The sequence below is a fragment of the Anopheles marshallii genome, chromosome 2, assembly GCF_943734725.1.
Source record: "Anopheles marshallii chromosome 2, idAnoMarsDA_429_01, whole genome shotgun sequence".
Classification (NCBI taxonomy): Eukaryota; Metazoa; Arthropoda; class Insecta; order Diptera; family Culicidae; genus Anopheles; species Anopheles marshallii.
This window is the reverse complement of record NC_071326.1, coordinates 72,958,877-72,976,192: the sequence shown is the minus strand read 5'-3', so window position 1 is coordinate 72,976,192 and position 17,316 is coordinate 72,958,877. Positions and strand designations below refer to the sequence as shown.

Sequence of the window (17,316 nt, the reverse complement as noted above, 5' to 3'; positions counted from 1 at the left end):
TCTGTTACCCCTCCTTCCCCTTTTGCTCCAACCCCATGACCACAGCGTCCATCCCATGCTGAGGATGCTTTCATCATCATTTATTTGATAAATTGCATCCCGAGCTGTCTGACGGGCCGACGGGGTTCTCGACTGTCTCCGCGCTGACCGAAAGGGCGCGCGCGCGCGCTCGCTCACGTTCGTCGAATTTGACGAAAATCATTCATGCTCTCGAACGAGATTTCGCTCATCAGCGACAATGAGCCTCATCGTTCTGGCTACGAGCGTGTGTGTGTGTGTGCTTGGAAAGACTGGGAAAAATTAAACCATAAGGCAACGGGCTGCCCTAGAATGTGTAGCGCCCTGTGCGCGGTGTGCGTTTGGGTGTACGAAATGGGGAATAAATCGTCCATCACGTGCTCGATTATCTCGTTCACCGTTTTTTGTTTTTGGTCTTGGTTGGTTTAAGGTGTTCTGGTATTTATTTTTTTTGGTGTCAGTTTGCTGAAAAACAACTGGGTGATACACATTGCACGGAATTGTCCTGTGCTGGAATGTTGTGTCGTATTGGAGCTAACTGATGCTGGGCTTGGGGCTCATGCACGTAACAGTAGCGGCAAAGTAGTCACCACGCATTGGAGCAACGGTGCAGTTGGTTGGTGTTTGGCTTTTTTTATCGCTTTTCAACGATCTCCTTTGGGGGCTGGAATCTGGAAGGATTTTCAAATAAAACTCATGTACGTAACAAATGGGAAGTAATTCCATGAGCTTGCAGTCGTACTGGCCCAGCGCGAGTGAGTCATTATTGCGAGCGGTTGCGGATCGTTAGAATTACGAAGAATTGGACCGTGATTTCAATGGAATATGTTGCTCTGTCCAACAGATCTGTGAACATCTTGTCCATGTACAACTTTCTTAATATTTGATTTATATTTCAAATTCAAAGGAATTTATCCGTGCTAACGAAAGAATATATTTGCCACAAGGTATCAACCCACATCCATTTACATTTATTAAGCTTATTCGAGGATTCCACAAGTAACATATTGAGTGAACTTCAATCAAGTAAACTTTCCCCAAGATCTATGAAGATGAGGTTGTTTTTCGCCACAAATCGTAAAATTAGAAACACGATTACATTTCTCGACATAAGTAAGTTTTCTCTAGACAGTTCTGGTAATAGGGCAAACTGGCGGCATGATCTAGGAATGGACTTTGAGATTGGAAGTCTTATATTGTAGGTTGCACTTTTTCGAAGTGGACATCCTCAATATCCTCAATATTCTCGATATACATTGATATTCGCAAGGAATAATTCACAGAGCAGTATATCCAACTTTAAGACAGTACTTCTAGACCAGTTTCCATCAAGGTAGCTGAAGAGTCCGTGGGAGCCAGATATTTAAAAAGTGATTTTGCAGAATAATTTATTGCAAGATGGCAAGATGTGCTTCTTTTGGATTGTCGGAGGAGAGAATCTTCATGGAGAACTCACTTCCTTGCGAAGGAAGCCTGCTTGTATGCAGGAGGCACCATACCCAGGGAACACCCCGTTTCACTGAAGCACCTACGGACTATCAACTCCTCAAGCCGCCGAACCTATAGCGGATGGTCCGTTAAGACATTTACGTCAACTATAGATGCTTAGAAGTGCTATAATTCCAAAACTTCTTAAGCAAATGTCTTAAAGAATCGTAGTCTTATGTTGAAGTTGCTCATGCACATGAAGTATTGAGACATCATTAGGTATGCTTTTAGCCAACTTGGCAACTTTAGACAATAGGCGTGCGTAGAAACTATTCCAAAAATTGCCACCTTTTAGACGAGTCACCTAACATACAATGGGCTGCAAACTGTCCCGAATGGCTTCTTGTGATTATGCGTGATCAACACAATATTTATGTAAATAGCCATGCTACACGGCACATTAAAATGACACCGAACGAACCAATAAACATCACCCAAATAGTCCATATTTACCTTCGCCGGTGAATTAAAGCTCGCTCTCCTGGGTGCCCTCGATCGATCGAAACCCCGTTTTATTTGGGTTCGCTTTTGTTTTGGGCTGGTACGATCGTCGCCCGATCGATCCGAAGCGAAGCCTAATGTCTCTATAATCGAGCGGCATTTGTGGTGTCCACCGGGTTGTGGGTTATCTCCTTCGCAGCATGCCTTCTGGTAGCGGTGTGCGGCTACCCACGATGCGTTCAAAGGGAAAACTGGACCCTTTTGCCCGGACGGTGCCTGGGTCGTGCCCGGTGAAAGGAGCGAAACGAAAGCGGACAAGAAAAAGGCTGCACCGTCTGATGACAAATCACTTGACACTCTCGGCTGGGATTTTTTTTTTGTTCGTTGTTGTTTCGGTATATGACACACGACTCCCAGGCGGCAAAGTGTCAGCGAAATGTGATCTTGCGTCTCTTGTCGGAACCGTTTCTCCTTGGCACGATCGGGGATTATTGTGGCAGCAGCCACCGTTCGGTAGGTGGCAAACGAGTGACACACCCGTGCGAGGAGTGGTTCAGCGGGCGAACAGTTTTAGGCGATGGGTTATCACCCGTTTGTGTCCGTGGTGTCATTTTCGTCACCAATGACGGTAGCATTTTTTTTTGGGTTAAGTTTTTCCTAAGCATTTCTTTTTTTTTTTGTTGGTTGAATCATCCTTTCCTTCTGCGAGTGTCGGTGTCATTTAAAGTCCACGTGAAGGTGTACTATTACAACCGCTTAAACCTCAAAATTATTGTGGTAGGCAAAGACATGTTTCGCCCATTGGCGGCGTTTTTTTTTTGAATGCCTCGTCCCGGACCGGTTTTCATTCAGTTTCTCACGCCCTGTCTGCATAGCGATCGGTAGAGCGAAGCGAAGCTGCGGAGGCTTGCACATATTATGATAGCTGCTTTTATTTATAGTAGTACACACACGGACCAGGGTGGCACTGCATCGAAACGGCATCGCTCGAGTCACTGCACGCGAAAAACCCGCCACCATTTTGTTCGTTCATTCATTCGTCGTCAGTTGGTGTTCGCAACCGCTGGTCGGCAAGAAGCCGGGGGTCCCCATTTGCACGATTTTCTTACGATTTTTTTATGTTGTATTGCCGTTTTTTTTTCCATTGCGCCGTGTCTTTCGTTCGATTATCTGTTTCCCCCTTGGTTTTGATGTGCTGTCCCACCGGTACCGGTGCACACCGGGCAGAATCTTATCGTATATAATTTCACGCTTGAACGTACTTCTATCATGCTTTTCTTCCCGCTGCCTTCAGTCTGGTGGTTCGATTTTTCCATCCAAAATGTGGCCGCCGTTGTGCCGTTGTGTTTTGCTGGTTTGCCAAACCCCGGCAAGAGAAGGATATGGTTTTCTTGGCGAATCCCGTCTGGCGGATGCATCATCGCAATAAGAGACGCTTATTTTGTAGCACAAAGACTGCACGGTGTACGGTAGAGGTAGGACCCAATTTCCAACCACCGACAGGGAGTTCAGGTGGAGTTTTGCGCTTGGCAGGCAACAGGGGGGGGAAAAAAGCAGACATGCAACAAAACGCCCGAGCACCCAGGGAAAGCGTTGAAACATCACTCTGGGGATGGGTTCCATTTTTGTGCGATTTCATCTCCTGTGTCCCTCGTGAGTGTTTTGTTTTCTTCCATCTTTTGCGTTATTGTTACTTTTTGCCGTACTCTCTCTCGCTCTCTCTTTCTATCGTTCTCTTGTACGCTAAAGTCCTTGATCGTTCACGCCCTCCATCTTGAGGTTAGTGCCGACGGCAGCAGGAACAGCAGCCAGCCAGCCGATTGCACGGAAGGATATAATTATATAGAAGTTGCTGCCACGATGCAATGGCGGCAGCTTCCACGCTTTCCGAGGCGAATCGGTCGCCGGTTTCGTTTCGCCGCAGGATGGACGCTGTTTACATCATAATCGTGAAGCAACTCCAGCTGTGGAGTTTTCAAGGCTGGGGAGCTATCGGCGAACGAACCGACCGGGGGAGGGCGGTTGGACAATGCCATTATTCATGCAGTTCGTGAATTTGCGAGACGCGCTGATGGTTGGTCCATATTTTAATGCATCATTTTGTCCGGACAACACTGCCGGGCCGGGGAAAACAATAGTAGTTGATTTTAATGTTGGCAAGAGGACCACAAAAAAAAAGTTATTCACTTCATGTGTAATCATACAAAAACAATATTGTTCCACTAGCTGTAACTACACAATCGTTCAGCTTAAAGTCGGCTTAAAGTGGCTTTGTTCCCGGGGCGCGTAGCACAATGTAGCAAATGCATTCTCCTTGTGTCTAATGACCAATCTGTTAAGGCTTTTTTTTTGTTGTTGTGGTTTTTGGTGTTTTTTCTTTTATTTGGCCCCCACGAAAGCTCGTTTAACGCAGATTTGTTGTCATAAATTTTGACGTCAGGAATTTCGCACAAGAAATATGAGTTTTGAACCTTTTCATTCCGATACGTACCGCAACAAAAAAAAACGGACCATGCCGCCATGTCCCGAACGGCATCCAAACAGACCCGCCGAGAACAGATTTAGGGAATATAGCGAGGGGGGTTGATGAGATGGCCATGAGATGGTTCCTATTCGCATTTTGCCCCCTTTACCGGTCACGACGAGCCCACCACCGACGGGGCGAGATCCGACTGTCCACGGGCGCATCGTATCGTTCAGTTTCGCGCGTCAGTTTCTCATAGTTAACATTTTTGACAGGTGTTACAAACGATCCGCGTACGGATAGGACGTAGGAGAGTGTAATAGAGAACCGCTCGGTGCCTTATGCTCGAAACGCTGGACCCCCTGAAACTGCCTGTTAGCCGCGGTACCGAACGCCCGATACCGATATCCTGCTGGGTCACCGTGAAGGGCGTGCCCGACACATGTCACTGTTTCACTGGCTCGTTTTGCTTTTTTTTTTTCGGTGTGTGTTTCCCGTTCCATTCGACTTTTTCCTTCCCAAAACAAATCCACACACACGAAACCGACCGTTTTGAGTGATCTCTGTTTCGTGCGATGGGAGCAAATGGGTTGGTTTTTTTTGTTGTCGTTGTCTCGCCCTATCCTGCCACGGATTATGGGCCGTGTGGTAGGACTGTTGTTTATTCCGTGCGCAGATGAGCACGAACGAATTGAACTGTGAAATTGAAAGTGGCTTCGTACGACCGCTTGTGTTGAAACGCACCCATGTACACGGTGTGCATCGTAATATGGTTTTGATTAGATGAAGCCTGTGGAGAACCTGTGAGCCTGCAGCATCTTCATCTTGTCCCGGGGGGGGGGGTTTGTCCCGCTGGCCGCCGGGTGACGGTCCGTTAGAACCGGACAGGATCAAAGGCAGATTGAAGGGAACCGGTGGAGAGGACGCGACCATCGCGACGACAACTGACGGACAGATACTCACCGCCGGAAGGCTAGCTACCAGAACCCGGGACCTTCGGAACGACACATAATTTATCGATCGTTATTATAGGCTGTCAAAATAATGTGAGTTTTACGCTGACGTGGGGCGAACGTTGCGTTCGTTCCATTCCGGGAAGTGTGCAGTTCGGGGTTCCTCCCGAAATCGGCCTGGGCCGCGCTTTAAATCATCATTAGACATGCAAAAATTTTCCGCACCACGCTAAAATATGTCAAGGATTTGTGAGGCAATAACTCTTCGCCCTTGCTGACGTGGAAAAGGGCAAGAACTCGGGATGGGATGGGAGTTTTTTTGGTGTTGTTGTTGTGTTCCTCTATGTTTTTTTTTTCCTCTCCCCTAAAAGCACTGGACATCAGCAGTTTTATTGGTTCTGGTGGTGGGCCGGTCGCTTAAGTTGCACACTAAAACTTCGATGCACTGTAAAAGCGTAATAAACCTCGCACTGACGGGGCTTTTGCAGGCGAAACTGGCGCTGAGCTGGGAGCCACTTGAAGCGGATATGTTAGCCGAACGAAAACTGCAGCCCAGTTACCAACAGCGTTGGCCTTTTTTGTTGCGTCCGGCTCATGTTCTCATGAAATATTGGCAAAGAAAATCTCAGAACTCTCACCATAATTCATTGCGGCGAAGGATACGCCGGGGAACCAGGGGTCCCATAAAGCACCCTCTCTGACATAAGCCTCCAAATGGGTACAACAGCTCCGGTGCCAGTGTCGGTTTTTAAGAGAGTTTTACACCCCCGGTATAGGTCACAGCCGAGAAGGAAGTAAACTAAAGCATAGCAAGAGGAGAAAAAAAACCCTTGAGAAAAGATCAGCAAACCTCCGTTACCCGTTGCTATGGTTTGGGGTTGTGCATGGTTTACTGCGATCGCTTTGCGAATCGCGATCGCGCTCGCAGTTAGAAAGCGGAAAAGGTTAGCCTCGCGGGGTCAAAGTGGGCTGGTTTCGACATGGGGATGGTTTTAAAAAAAAACCCTGCTCACCGGCACCCCTCGACCTGCTGCACCGGTTTCAAGTGGCTGAATTTTGTTTTGAGTAAATCGGGGGCGCAATGGGTCGAAAGAATCGATTCGCTGCCGGGTCTGGTCCGGAGGGTAGCTTGCTCTACTTTTACTCCTTATTGCTGGGGAGGAAAAAACCCTTCGAAAAGGAAGAATTAAACGGAAACAATGCATCTACCAATGGAGGACCTACTGTTGATAAAGCTTTTAATTAATTAATTAACTCCTCCAGGCAGCAACGTAATTTAGCAAATGTATATTTTTTTTATCAGACGTTTGTTATTAATCAATTAAAATAACGGATAATCAGCAATCAATTATCGATTGATAGTGTGGTACAACAAATATTAACAGCATCAGAATGAATCAATTCTTCGCCTTAATTAATTTCCATTAAATTGATTCACACTCTGCAATTGAAGGCTTGCAGTACAACATAAATTAGATTATAATTTTTGTATAAAGTCGTAATCTACATACCACGTTGCTGACTTAATGTCCATGAAATGGTGTCGTTAAAAACCACAAGCGCTAAGTGATAGTGAGCATACGCAATTAAGCGTAAATCACATACAACCATACATCCTTACCTGTCAGTTTCGCTCTACTGATAACGCACTCAGTGCGCCCGGCGTCTGGCGTCCAGTGAGATAAACCTTCTAATTAGCATTCCCTGCGAGCAAGAGTTATGATTGGGATATAATTTATAGCCTCCAAGAACGCACATACAAGCGCATTTATGTGTGATAAATTCTATTTTTATTTTCAATTAGTACTGCTTACATTTGATCAGCCTGCTCCGTGTGAAGTGAGCTTCGTTTTCGTAACGAATGTCAAAGCATAAGAAAACTGGCCCAAGAAGATGGAGAAGATGAAAAAGGGGTTTTTTTTTTGGAAAATAAGTTCACACCTTATGAAGCTCCCACGCTTCCCAAACCCGAAGAAGGTTGGAAGGGGTGTCGGGGATGGGAAATTGTTATCACCATTTGCCCATCATTACGGCTGCGCCATCAGTTTTCCAACCTTGAGAAATCAGCGGGAGTTCTCTGCGTCCGATCGCGGTCACCGACGTTTTTGTCGTCCCCGCCCGGGAGGCATGTTGCGTCCAACCAGAAGAGCTTTGCTATGACATTTGCTATGACTGCTCGTATGTTTGTTGTTTGGAAGGCCCGCCACAGGGCGGTTCAGTTCTACCGACCGTGCGCCCGGATCGTGAGGAAGTGTTACGAACGCAATCACAATCATTCGATTGAAAGGTGTTGAAGTCATGGTGTAGCGGCGGCTTGCTCTGCCCTGCTGACGAGCAGATTCCGGTGCCGATACGCCCAACAAGCAGCACAACCCCCCGACCAGCCCGAAGCGTAACAGATCGTTCGATAAGTCTGCGAGTCAAAAGTTCGATCGACGGCGGAAAGACAGCGGGGGATGTTTTCTGTAGGAATAAAAAGGGAGCAACTGCAGGGAAAAAGCGTGTGTGAGTCTGTAAGGTTTCTGTATTTTTTTTTGCAACCTCATGTTGCCAGACGTTAAGGTTAGGTCGGACGAATTGCTTTCGGTCGAACTGGTCGATCGGTCGGGTCGAGGGAAACTGTAGCGGTTGCGTTGGGTTCATCTTGGCACTACTCGAGGGTTTCTGAACCGACGTCCGGCATGTTCCGGCATAATTCGGTGTGCTACCTACTGCTAGGTGCGCGTAATGGCCGTTGCTCTACCGGGTCGTGTCGACCGAAATCTCGCCTTGTGGCGTAACCAATTCTTTCTCCGCTTTTTTTTTGCTTGTACTTCCCTCTGTTGTTCGTCTAAACCGTGGACCACCTCCCGCGAACCGAAACCGAGCTGTAAAGTCATCGAGTCTTCCCGCCGACGAGCCGACGAGTTCCGCGATCTTTTCACCCCATCGGCCCCTGTTAAAGTTCTTCCGCTTGTTGCACGTTCGATTTTGTGGTTTTCGGTACCGTCCGTGTACAGATTTTATGCTGTCCGCGAGCATGCACTGGCTTGGGACTGTTGAGTCAACTTTTGTTCCCGGAGGTGACGGATTGTAAAACCGACCGTATAGACAACACGATGACGGGCGATTTGTGTTCGTTTCTCACTTTGCGCGCGCGTTTCCACCGTGTCTGGGGGGTAGAAAACGGCCAAGGCTCGAGGAAACCGCTTCAAAACACAGCATGTTGCATGTTTTGGCCACCAGTTGTGGCCACCAGTTGTTGCTCCCTGCATGCACACGCGCAGCTTCCTGTGCGCGATCATTCGCTGCTTGCCGGAGGGCTTGTTTGGGCAGAGCCTTGCCGATCGCCCGGCGAATTCGCGCGAGGAACTCCCAAACGCTCCGGGGGGAATTCTACTGTGACTAATGCAATTAGACGAAAAGTTGGTGAATTCCGGAAGAATACTTTGTACACAATTGTTGAGCTCATGACGAAAACTGAGTGGGAATTTTGTTAAAATGTGGCATTCGTTGTGAAATTTCGCGAACCAAACGTTCGGCAGGTGAATCGCTTCCCCCGAACGATCGATAGACGATCGATCCGAACGATGTTATGAATGAAATGAGCTTAATTTTTATCGCGAAACGAGTGATTAGCCGGTCGGCTGAATTTTTAAAGCACCCAAAATTCGATCGTTAAAAAATAGCAGCAGAGAAACAGCTATAAAATACATTCTCCTAAACATAAAATTATGTTTGATCGCCGGTTCGTTGTGGATGAGCATTTAAGACGTTTGATGGACCCAGGCCCGGTTTGGATGCGTTAGAAATTCCAGTTTCGCGGCACGGCTTTACCGATCGCTGTGGAGTGCGGCCATAAATAATAAGCAACAAAATCTTCTTCCGTCCGTTGGCGTTCTGATGTTTGGCTTGTCTCGGACACACACACACACACGAAACAGAACGGACAATCACACATAATGTTGTGTTAAAAGACGAAGTCTTTCTTCTGCACGACGGCAAAATCACGGTGTGTCCGCGTCGTGTTATGGTGCGTCGAACAAAACCCGTCCAATTTCCCCCTCCGGGGTGCTTATGTTTTCGATGATGTTAATAATAACCGACATCGGCAGCAGCAGCAGCAGCAGCAACAGCAACGGCAGCAGCCACATTTACGGGCATATTAGCGGCGTCGGGAGCCGAGCGTATTTTCGGGGTACCGGGTGGCAAACCCGGTGCTGCCTGTCAAACCACCAGCACGGTTCCGTACAGGGCCGCGGCAAATAAAACGCGTCGTTAAAGATGACCCGCGTTGCACCGCCTGCTTTGCGATCCCCCATCCGATTTCACCCACGTCACAAACACGTCACCCGGCACCGTTCGCCGTTCGAAAATGCCATCATTTCATTGATTTTATTCACGCGACTCGCGGGCAACACGCGGACCTTTCACGCGGCCTGGTCGTCTCAGCTTCGCAGCATATTCGCCGGTTCACCACACCGGCTCATTATATGACACGGGCGGCGTTTCGTTTCGGTTGTTTCGTTTCGTCCCCATCCCTTGCGGTCGCTGCAGGCCGTTTTCCGATTTTTATTGACTCTTTGAGATTTTTTATTGATCGGTCAGCGGTGGACATTTAGTGCGCGACGCGGCATGCTTCATACGGATCGGCTGCTGCGGTCCGCCGTGGCTTTGTGTGGCGGCACCGTCACAAAGTCTCGCCGGGATACACACAATGCTCACACGTAGGAATGTCCCCAAAAGCTGGTAACTGGCCGGCCGGACCGGAGAGCCGGAAAAAGGAGTCGTTAAAAATTAGTTCCAGTTCGGGTTAGCGAACGCAAAAGGCTGGAACGATAGCGTCCCCGACCGATCGTGCGGCAGCACCGATTGTTGTCACCGTTTTGTTATGCTAATTTTATTCTCTGCTTGACAAGAGCCAGCACTAATCCGCTCCGGTGCCGGTACCGGCGTTGAAGATCCGCTGCCCGTACCGACCAACCGTACCGGTGGCCACTCGATCGCGGGAGTGGATTACCGTCATGACGTGATAATGTCCATGTCGATCGGGTGAGAAGGTCGTTTGCTCAAGGTATAAAATACGAGAAAAATGAACCGTTGAGTTTTCGGGGGTATGCGTGAGCGCGAACCGTGCAGCGCTTAAGCTGCACCACAGTGTCATAATCATCGTATTTAATTTTTGTCACAAATTTGCACAGGGTAAGGCATCGCTGGATGTGCAGGCTAGAACGTGGAAATATGCATTGACGGTGGGGTGTGTGTAAAAATAGCCATGGAAAGCAGTAAGTTGAGAAGATGATCGCAACGAACGTATTGCGCGGCAGTAACAGCTTAATGAGTCATGTTCGTTTGCGCATCAAGTGTGGTGCAAATTGTGTTGTTTTACATGGCAATGAAAGGAAATTGTTTGGAGTTTTCGGAATATAACGTGATGCTATCACATTGAGACTCAAGTAAATAATTGACGATCTTAAGGCATAATTTTATGGAAGCAGTATTGCTGACTTCGCAGACCTATTCGATAGAATTAATGTTAGTACCCTTGAACGAACACTTCATTATTGGCCTTAGGAGGTGACTATAGTACTTGTTATTAGTCAAACGAATTCTGGCCTAATGACATAGGCTTTTTTTTCGGTTGTTCCAGTATTATCGGAACTGATACCATCCTTGCTGAACTCCAGGACCTTTCGGTGTATCATGAATTGCTTCTTAATCAGAGGCGGATCATCTATACTGGGGATCAAACGGCTCCGGGAGGCTACGAGCTTCAAGGGTCTATGAGAACCATGACTACCCAAAGAACATGGTTCATTGAGCAACAACAACAGATGAAGCAGGGTTGCTTGGAGATCCCCGTCATCAAGGGGACGCGAAAACCAACGGACTTTCCACTTAGAGCCTCCAAGGACCTTGATCCGTCTTTGTTCTCAATATTTGGAGGTTAATTTCTAATGTCTTATGTTTATTGTTTAAGTCACGTCGAAGTGTTCTTCAGACTACGATACTTATGAATATTGTTAACTCCTTATGCCTATTCGATAGAAAATGGCACTTGGATGCAACGAACACTTTACTAATGGCTTTGCGAGACGACTTCATTATCCCATCCGGACCAAAGGCCCGTAATAGCAAGGGCTTACTATCCGGCTATGCGGTAAAATTAAGTCTAGCAAGCCAGAAATGGCAGGCATGACCTTAGAAGGTCGTTACGCCAAGAAGAGAGAGAGAGAGATGTCCTACTTCCTACGTCACTGCTCTTTGGAATTGTTCAGTTCCGCTGCGGCTCAACACCTGGTTAGTTCCAGATCAGGAGATCAATTCCAGATTCCCCGGTAGTGATACGTTCCAAAAAGCCCCACATCTTCGCGCACGCGGCCCTTATCTACGTCGTCTAATTTAATTGTTTGTGAGGTTTAGTTTACCCAAATTTGTTCATAAAAATCATAACTTTATCCTCATCATACACACTGGTGATGATAGGCACAGTGTTTGACTACTTTCTGCAGCTTCTGTACAACTCTCCTTGAAGCCCCAGTTTTTTGATACTCAATATCACCTAAATATGACATGGGCCAAAATAATGGTCAATATTTCTCAAAGACTATTGATTGAAAGCTGCTTAAGCTACTTAACATAAATTAGAGCTTAAGCGGTTCCAACTCGCAAGCTATCCACGGTGACACTTGTACCTTGCAGATGATTCACGTACGGTATTGAGATGTTTGCCCGCAACATGCGTCGTTAAGTAGCGTAAGATATTTCCCCTTGCGCGCTCTTAATGCGATTATTATAGGCGCTCGGCTCGTTCGGCTAATTCCTTTCACCCGGTAGACACGTGTATCAAAAACCGAAATGCTAATGCGTTACGTCCGCTTCGTCTCTTCCCGCAGGTTTGGTTTCAGAACAAGCGTTCGAAGGAGCGACGGCTGAAGCAGCTGACCAGCATGGGTCGGGGTCCATTTTTCGGCGGTGCCCGGAAGATGCGCGGCTTCCCGATGAACCTGTCCCCGGGCGGACTGGACGAACCGGGCTTCCCGTACTTTGCCGCGGACGGTAAATTCGACTTCGGGTACGGTGGGCCACCGTTCCATCCGCACGATGCACCATTCTTCGGGGGACACCCGGGTGCGGGCCCGATGCCTTTCGGCGGTCCCGGTAAGTTCGAACTCGCACCACGTGTGCCATTGAGAAGAAAATGACTTTTCGGTTGCAAATAACAGTGCGGTGTTAATGTCAGGCTTTTCACCGATGCAGGAGGACCCATGGATCACCCGATCCCAATGGTAGGCGACTTCGTGGGCGGTATGGCCGGTCCGGATGGTGGCGGTGCGGTTGGTCCGGGCGGTGGCCCCGGTGGCATGATCGGACCCGGCGGTGGCCCTGGCGGTCCCGGCGGATTCATGGGCCAGCCGGGTGGCCCCGGTGGACCGGGTGGACCGGGCGGTGGTGGCGGTAATCCACAGCAGCAGCAGCAGCAGCAGGGCCACGGACCGGACGGTGTCGGTGGGATGCTTCCGTCGTCCCGTCCCGGTGGCAGCCCGGTAGAGTTCCTGACGTCCGGCAACTTCTCGGAGTCGCAAAACATGCAGAACGAGGGCCTGGTGTGGTAAGTGAGGTTGGGGAATAGGAGTGCGCTGCATCACTCCCGTTCCTCCCAGGCCACCAACGCCCTAGCGGCGCCTTCTTATCACGGTTGTTATCTTACGGAGCGAGAGCAGGAAGAGTTTTAAGTTATTGGCACGTTGGAGCAGAACCAGCCAGGAGGTAGGAGCTTGCGTAGGAGGTTTCGTTGTTCACATGCTTATTCCTCACCAGCGGGTCCCGCAGCTGACCTCGTAGCGTATGATTTATTGGTACAACGTGTACGTGTCCAGTCGAAGCGAAGTTGGATGCGACCTTTCCGGGCATTGTTGTTTACGCCAACAGCACGCACTTTTTCGTTCGGAAGCGAACTCACAAACCGCGTTGACAAAGACCGCTTTGGCCGCTTTTGCTGCCCGGACTACCCGGGGGTGCGTAATTAGTAACCGATCCGTGGCATTGCAAGTGGCGCTCAGATGGTGTGTACTTGTTGCTTGGCGGTTTTATAGCCGAACGGCCATTTGTTGGCGCCATGGGTTTCGATGTCGGTGACAATGAGGTGGGGTGTTTTATTTCATCCACGCACTGGCAACGCACATGGCGCTTGGACGCGGCGCAGTAAAGTATTATGCGTGTGACGACTGTTGAACTCATAAATTGGAGCATTGACTGTGCACGAGACGGCGCGTTTGGAGCGAATTTACAAACCAATGACGTAACCGTTGGACCGTTTGGGGAAAAGTAAAGTTGAATGGTACGAACCACCGATGGAGGCACAAGTGCTGGTGCAAGATGCAACTGTGTGTGCCGGTAGGGAAAAACGGCACGGACAACAGGGAGTTGTGTTATATGTACAGTTTTCCTTCAGGAACCAACCAACTGATCAGTATTAAAATGGCAGCAATCAATCAACAGCACCCAGCATTAACCCAGGCAAAAACACAATCGTTTAGCAGTGTATGGACACACTCCCATGTCGGACACCCAGTGTCCTCACAGTTGCATCCCCGTGCATCAGAATCTTCCAGCGCCCCAACGTGCCCGTGACGTCATGCGCCGACGTGGCGTGAGCCACTGCTTCGTAAGATATTTATTTTAACGCGACCAATAACGCTTGGCGCCCAGACATACTGGCGGAACGATGGGTCGCGAGCGAGCAATTGTTGTTTTCTATTATTAAATAGTTTTGTTTCGTGCGTAAGCTATGGTAAATTAAATTATTCAGCACACCCAGAGCTAGGTGGCTGCGTGGGGTTTAGTGTTTTAAGTTTTGCGTCTCTATGGCATTCGCGTGGTGGATGGAAGGCGGCTGCCTTTCGCTTCCATCGTGCATTCATTCAGAGCCTGTACAATATTATCAATTTCTAGTTAATCGATGATTGGCGGATGGCGGGACGGGGATGATTTGCGTTTATAGTAGCGATTCGGATTAAGGTTGAATGTTAGCCTCCTCACAAGTTATAAGTAGCAATGGAACCAACGTGCGGTGCAAAGCTGGTGTAGTTTTGAGTGTGAGAGGTACGAGAGCTGTAAGCTTTCGTCTCGAAATCAAATTTTAGACATGTGTCCAGGGTTTAACCGGGTGGTTTTATTTCCTTTGAGACGGTACAACTACGATCCGCTGTGGTTCTAGGGGATGGGTAGAATGTTTTTATTTTTCATACAACCCACCAATCGTTTTTTTTTTGTCGGGGACAAACTACCACGATCGGGCAGAAATAGAGCCGGACAGAGCAAAAAGAAATCAGTGAATCAGCAAACCAGAGACCAGCCGGTCCGGGAAGGAATCTTGTGAGTCTTGTAAATAGCGCGTACGGCAGTTAGCAGTAAAGAAGCTGAACGTGATGGCGTGTACATAGGAACTTCAGCCACACAACATTTGGGTGTTTGAATGGGGGAAGGCAAAACAACAAAAAAAAAAAACACACACACGGTAAAAGAAAAGCGATGGTCGGCAAACAACCATTCATAAAACCCTGATAGTTTGAAGTATGTTGATGGAGTGTGGTGGGAGATAAAGTAAAATATAAAAACAAAACACACAACAACAAACACACACGTTAATAGCAAAAAACAAAAATCAAATCAAACAAATGAGCGCCGGTAAAGAAACCACAAACATATGAAACTCTCCCATTTTGTGCTTAGCGAGTTGTAAAATTAACAATTTTAGTGAACAAACAGTGAAAAGTGGTGAAAGTAAGCAAACGTGTAACAGATATTGTGGGAATTTTGAAAATAACGTAAAACAAAAAAGGAAACAACCAAGCAACAAAACCAACTGGAACACAAATATGAAGAGAACACATATTTTCCCGCCGCAAGTTAAAAATCTGATCTGGTGATTGGGGAGTTCAGGCGAGTGAAAAAATATTGTACACAACAACAACAGCAAAAAAGCGCAAAACCCATCACAACAATAGGAAAAAAGCAAGAAAATCGCATCACATGAAGATAGAGAAAAAAAAAGAAAGAAAAACGACCCAATTGTGTTATTATTTGTTTAAGGACACCAGTACAGTTAGGAAGAAGTAAGTAAGAAAAGAACAAGCAGGCAAAAGTAGAGAAACAAAACTGAAAAACAACAAACCACAATAGAAAGCGAGAGAGGGAGAGAGAGAAAAAAACACACAAAAAGAAGACAATTATGTGGAGAACGGGATGAAGGGAACAGTGGGGGAAGAGAAATAATAAATGAAAATAATAACGACAAATAATACCGTGCCCAGCGGGAGGTGTGTGTACATTTTTTCCCCGTGTTTTTTTTTTGCAGTATGGAAAGAAGTGGAAACGATTTGCTAATTCACTTTCACGTCGTGCACTTTGGGCAAAGGATTTCGATTGGCAGCACCGAACGAAAGCGGTAGGTAGAAAGCTCATTATGTTTATTTGTCTGTTACTTTCTTCGTTTTCATTTGCTTGGTCTTCCCGAGAAATCTGACAAGTGTTGATGGAGTTTTCCAGCGGATTTTGATTGTTGGAGTCGGAATTGTTGATTGTTTCGGTTCCGAGTACAGTGTTTTATTTTTGGGGCCAATTAATTGCTAAGTCCTCTTGGGTTTGGGGAAGAAATATGATGTTAAAATTTAATCTTTAAGTTATTACGGAGGATGAAAACATTGAAACAACAAAAACTAAACTGACCGAGGATGCCGAGGATCATTAAATCCTTGGTGACTTGATGTCTAAGTCCCTGGGAAAGGACCCTCTTGAAGTTGTATTCCCATACCGTCCTACAGCAGTACCTCACCGAGAGCAGAAAGAGAACATCCAAAACAAAGTGCCAAAAACAAAAAGGGATTCCCAATTCGGAAACATACAAAAGCACAAAAGAGAGTCCCCCTATTCGGGGAGTACCGTTAGTACACCGATTAAGTTTAATGCTCGCGCCTTTCACAATGGATACCACGGAGGTAGGTATCGCTTTACCTAATTAATGAAGGCTCTGATGACATCGATTACCGTGCGCGCGGTGCGCCGAAAGCCGAAACGGAAACCGGTTCCGGCGGGGAAACATATGTCCGAATGCCGTGAAGTAATGTTCCGGAATTCGAATGATCACGTGCGAACAACGAAGCGTGAAGACGGCGACTTCGCCTGTCCCCGGTGTGTGGGGTTATGTCTTCATATATTCCATCCATGCCCGCGTTTTGTGCGATCCCTTCATCACCTTTTGTCTGCATGGGTGCACTTTGCATGTCGGGAGCTAATTAGCATAGGTAGGTTCCCGGCCTGTCCGGAATTCGGGCATGCGGCTCGCAAGCTTGTAAATTGGCCCTCGCCCAGCGGTCGGCATTCTAAAAACGTGCGCCCAAGCTGTACGGAAACGAGAACACGTTACATTATCAATTATGATATGTTTTCCTCACCTTTTTTCTGCATTTGCAAAACGGGCCCTCGGCCGGTACATAATGATAGGCCGTGCAACCAAGCTAATGGAACTAATCATAATAATAATAATAAATTCGACAACGGTAACAAAACAACACACGGACACGGAGCGGCTCATTCAGGTCCTTCTAGGGTTTGCTTCTTGTTTTTTTTTTGTTTGTTCCTCTACAACGCAACCCTCAGTAAGGAACAATTTATTCATGCCCCTTCTGCGGAACTGTCTCTTCCTGGATGCTGGATGCACATCCCACGAGAGGGTGGACCACCATCGCGAACCCCGCACCAAACTAAAACTAAATCAGCCGCTAATTTTTCCGCAATTTCTGGTAGAATAATCGAATCAGGAAACGGGTAGCCTACAACCCTGCAACTTCTCCCGGTTGCTGTGGAACCCCTGCGGGAAGATGAAGCATTTTTCAAACGATCGTAAATTCCTTGGTCGAGTCCCCTACGTTTTTACGCTGCTGGCACACAACGTTCGCTGCCAAGTAGGGG

At 47.5% G+C, this 17,316-nt stretch overlaps 1 protein-coding gene across 1 annotated transcript in view; it reads left to right on the top strand.

The window, feature by feature from the left end:
* Positions 1-12,959, top strand: part of LOC128707030 (LIM/homeobox protein Lhx3) — a 32,902-nt gene extending 19,943 nt beyond the window's left edge. The window contains exons 5-6 of the mRNA XM_053801974.1: positions 12,240-12,504; positions 12,604-12,959. Of these exons, the coding sequence (XP_053657949.1) occupies positions 12,240-12,504; positions 12,604-12,959 (621 nt within the window). The remainder of the gene's footprint in view (positions 1-12,239; positions 12,505-12,603) is intronic.
* Positions 12,960-17,316: the final 4,357 nt, after the last annotated feature.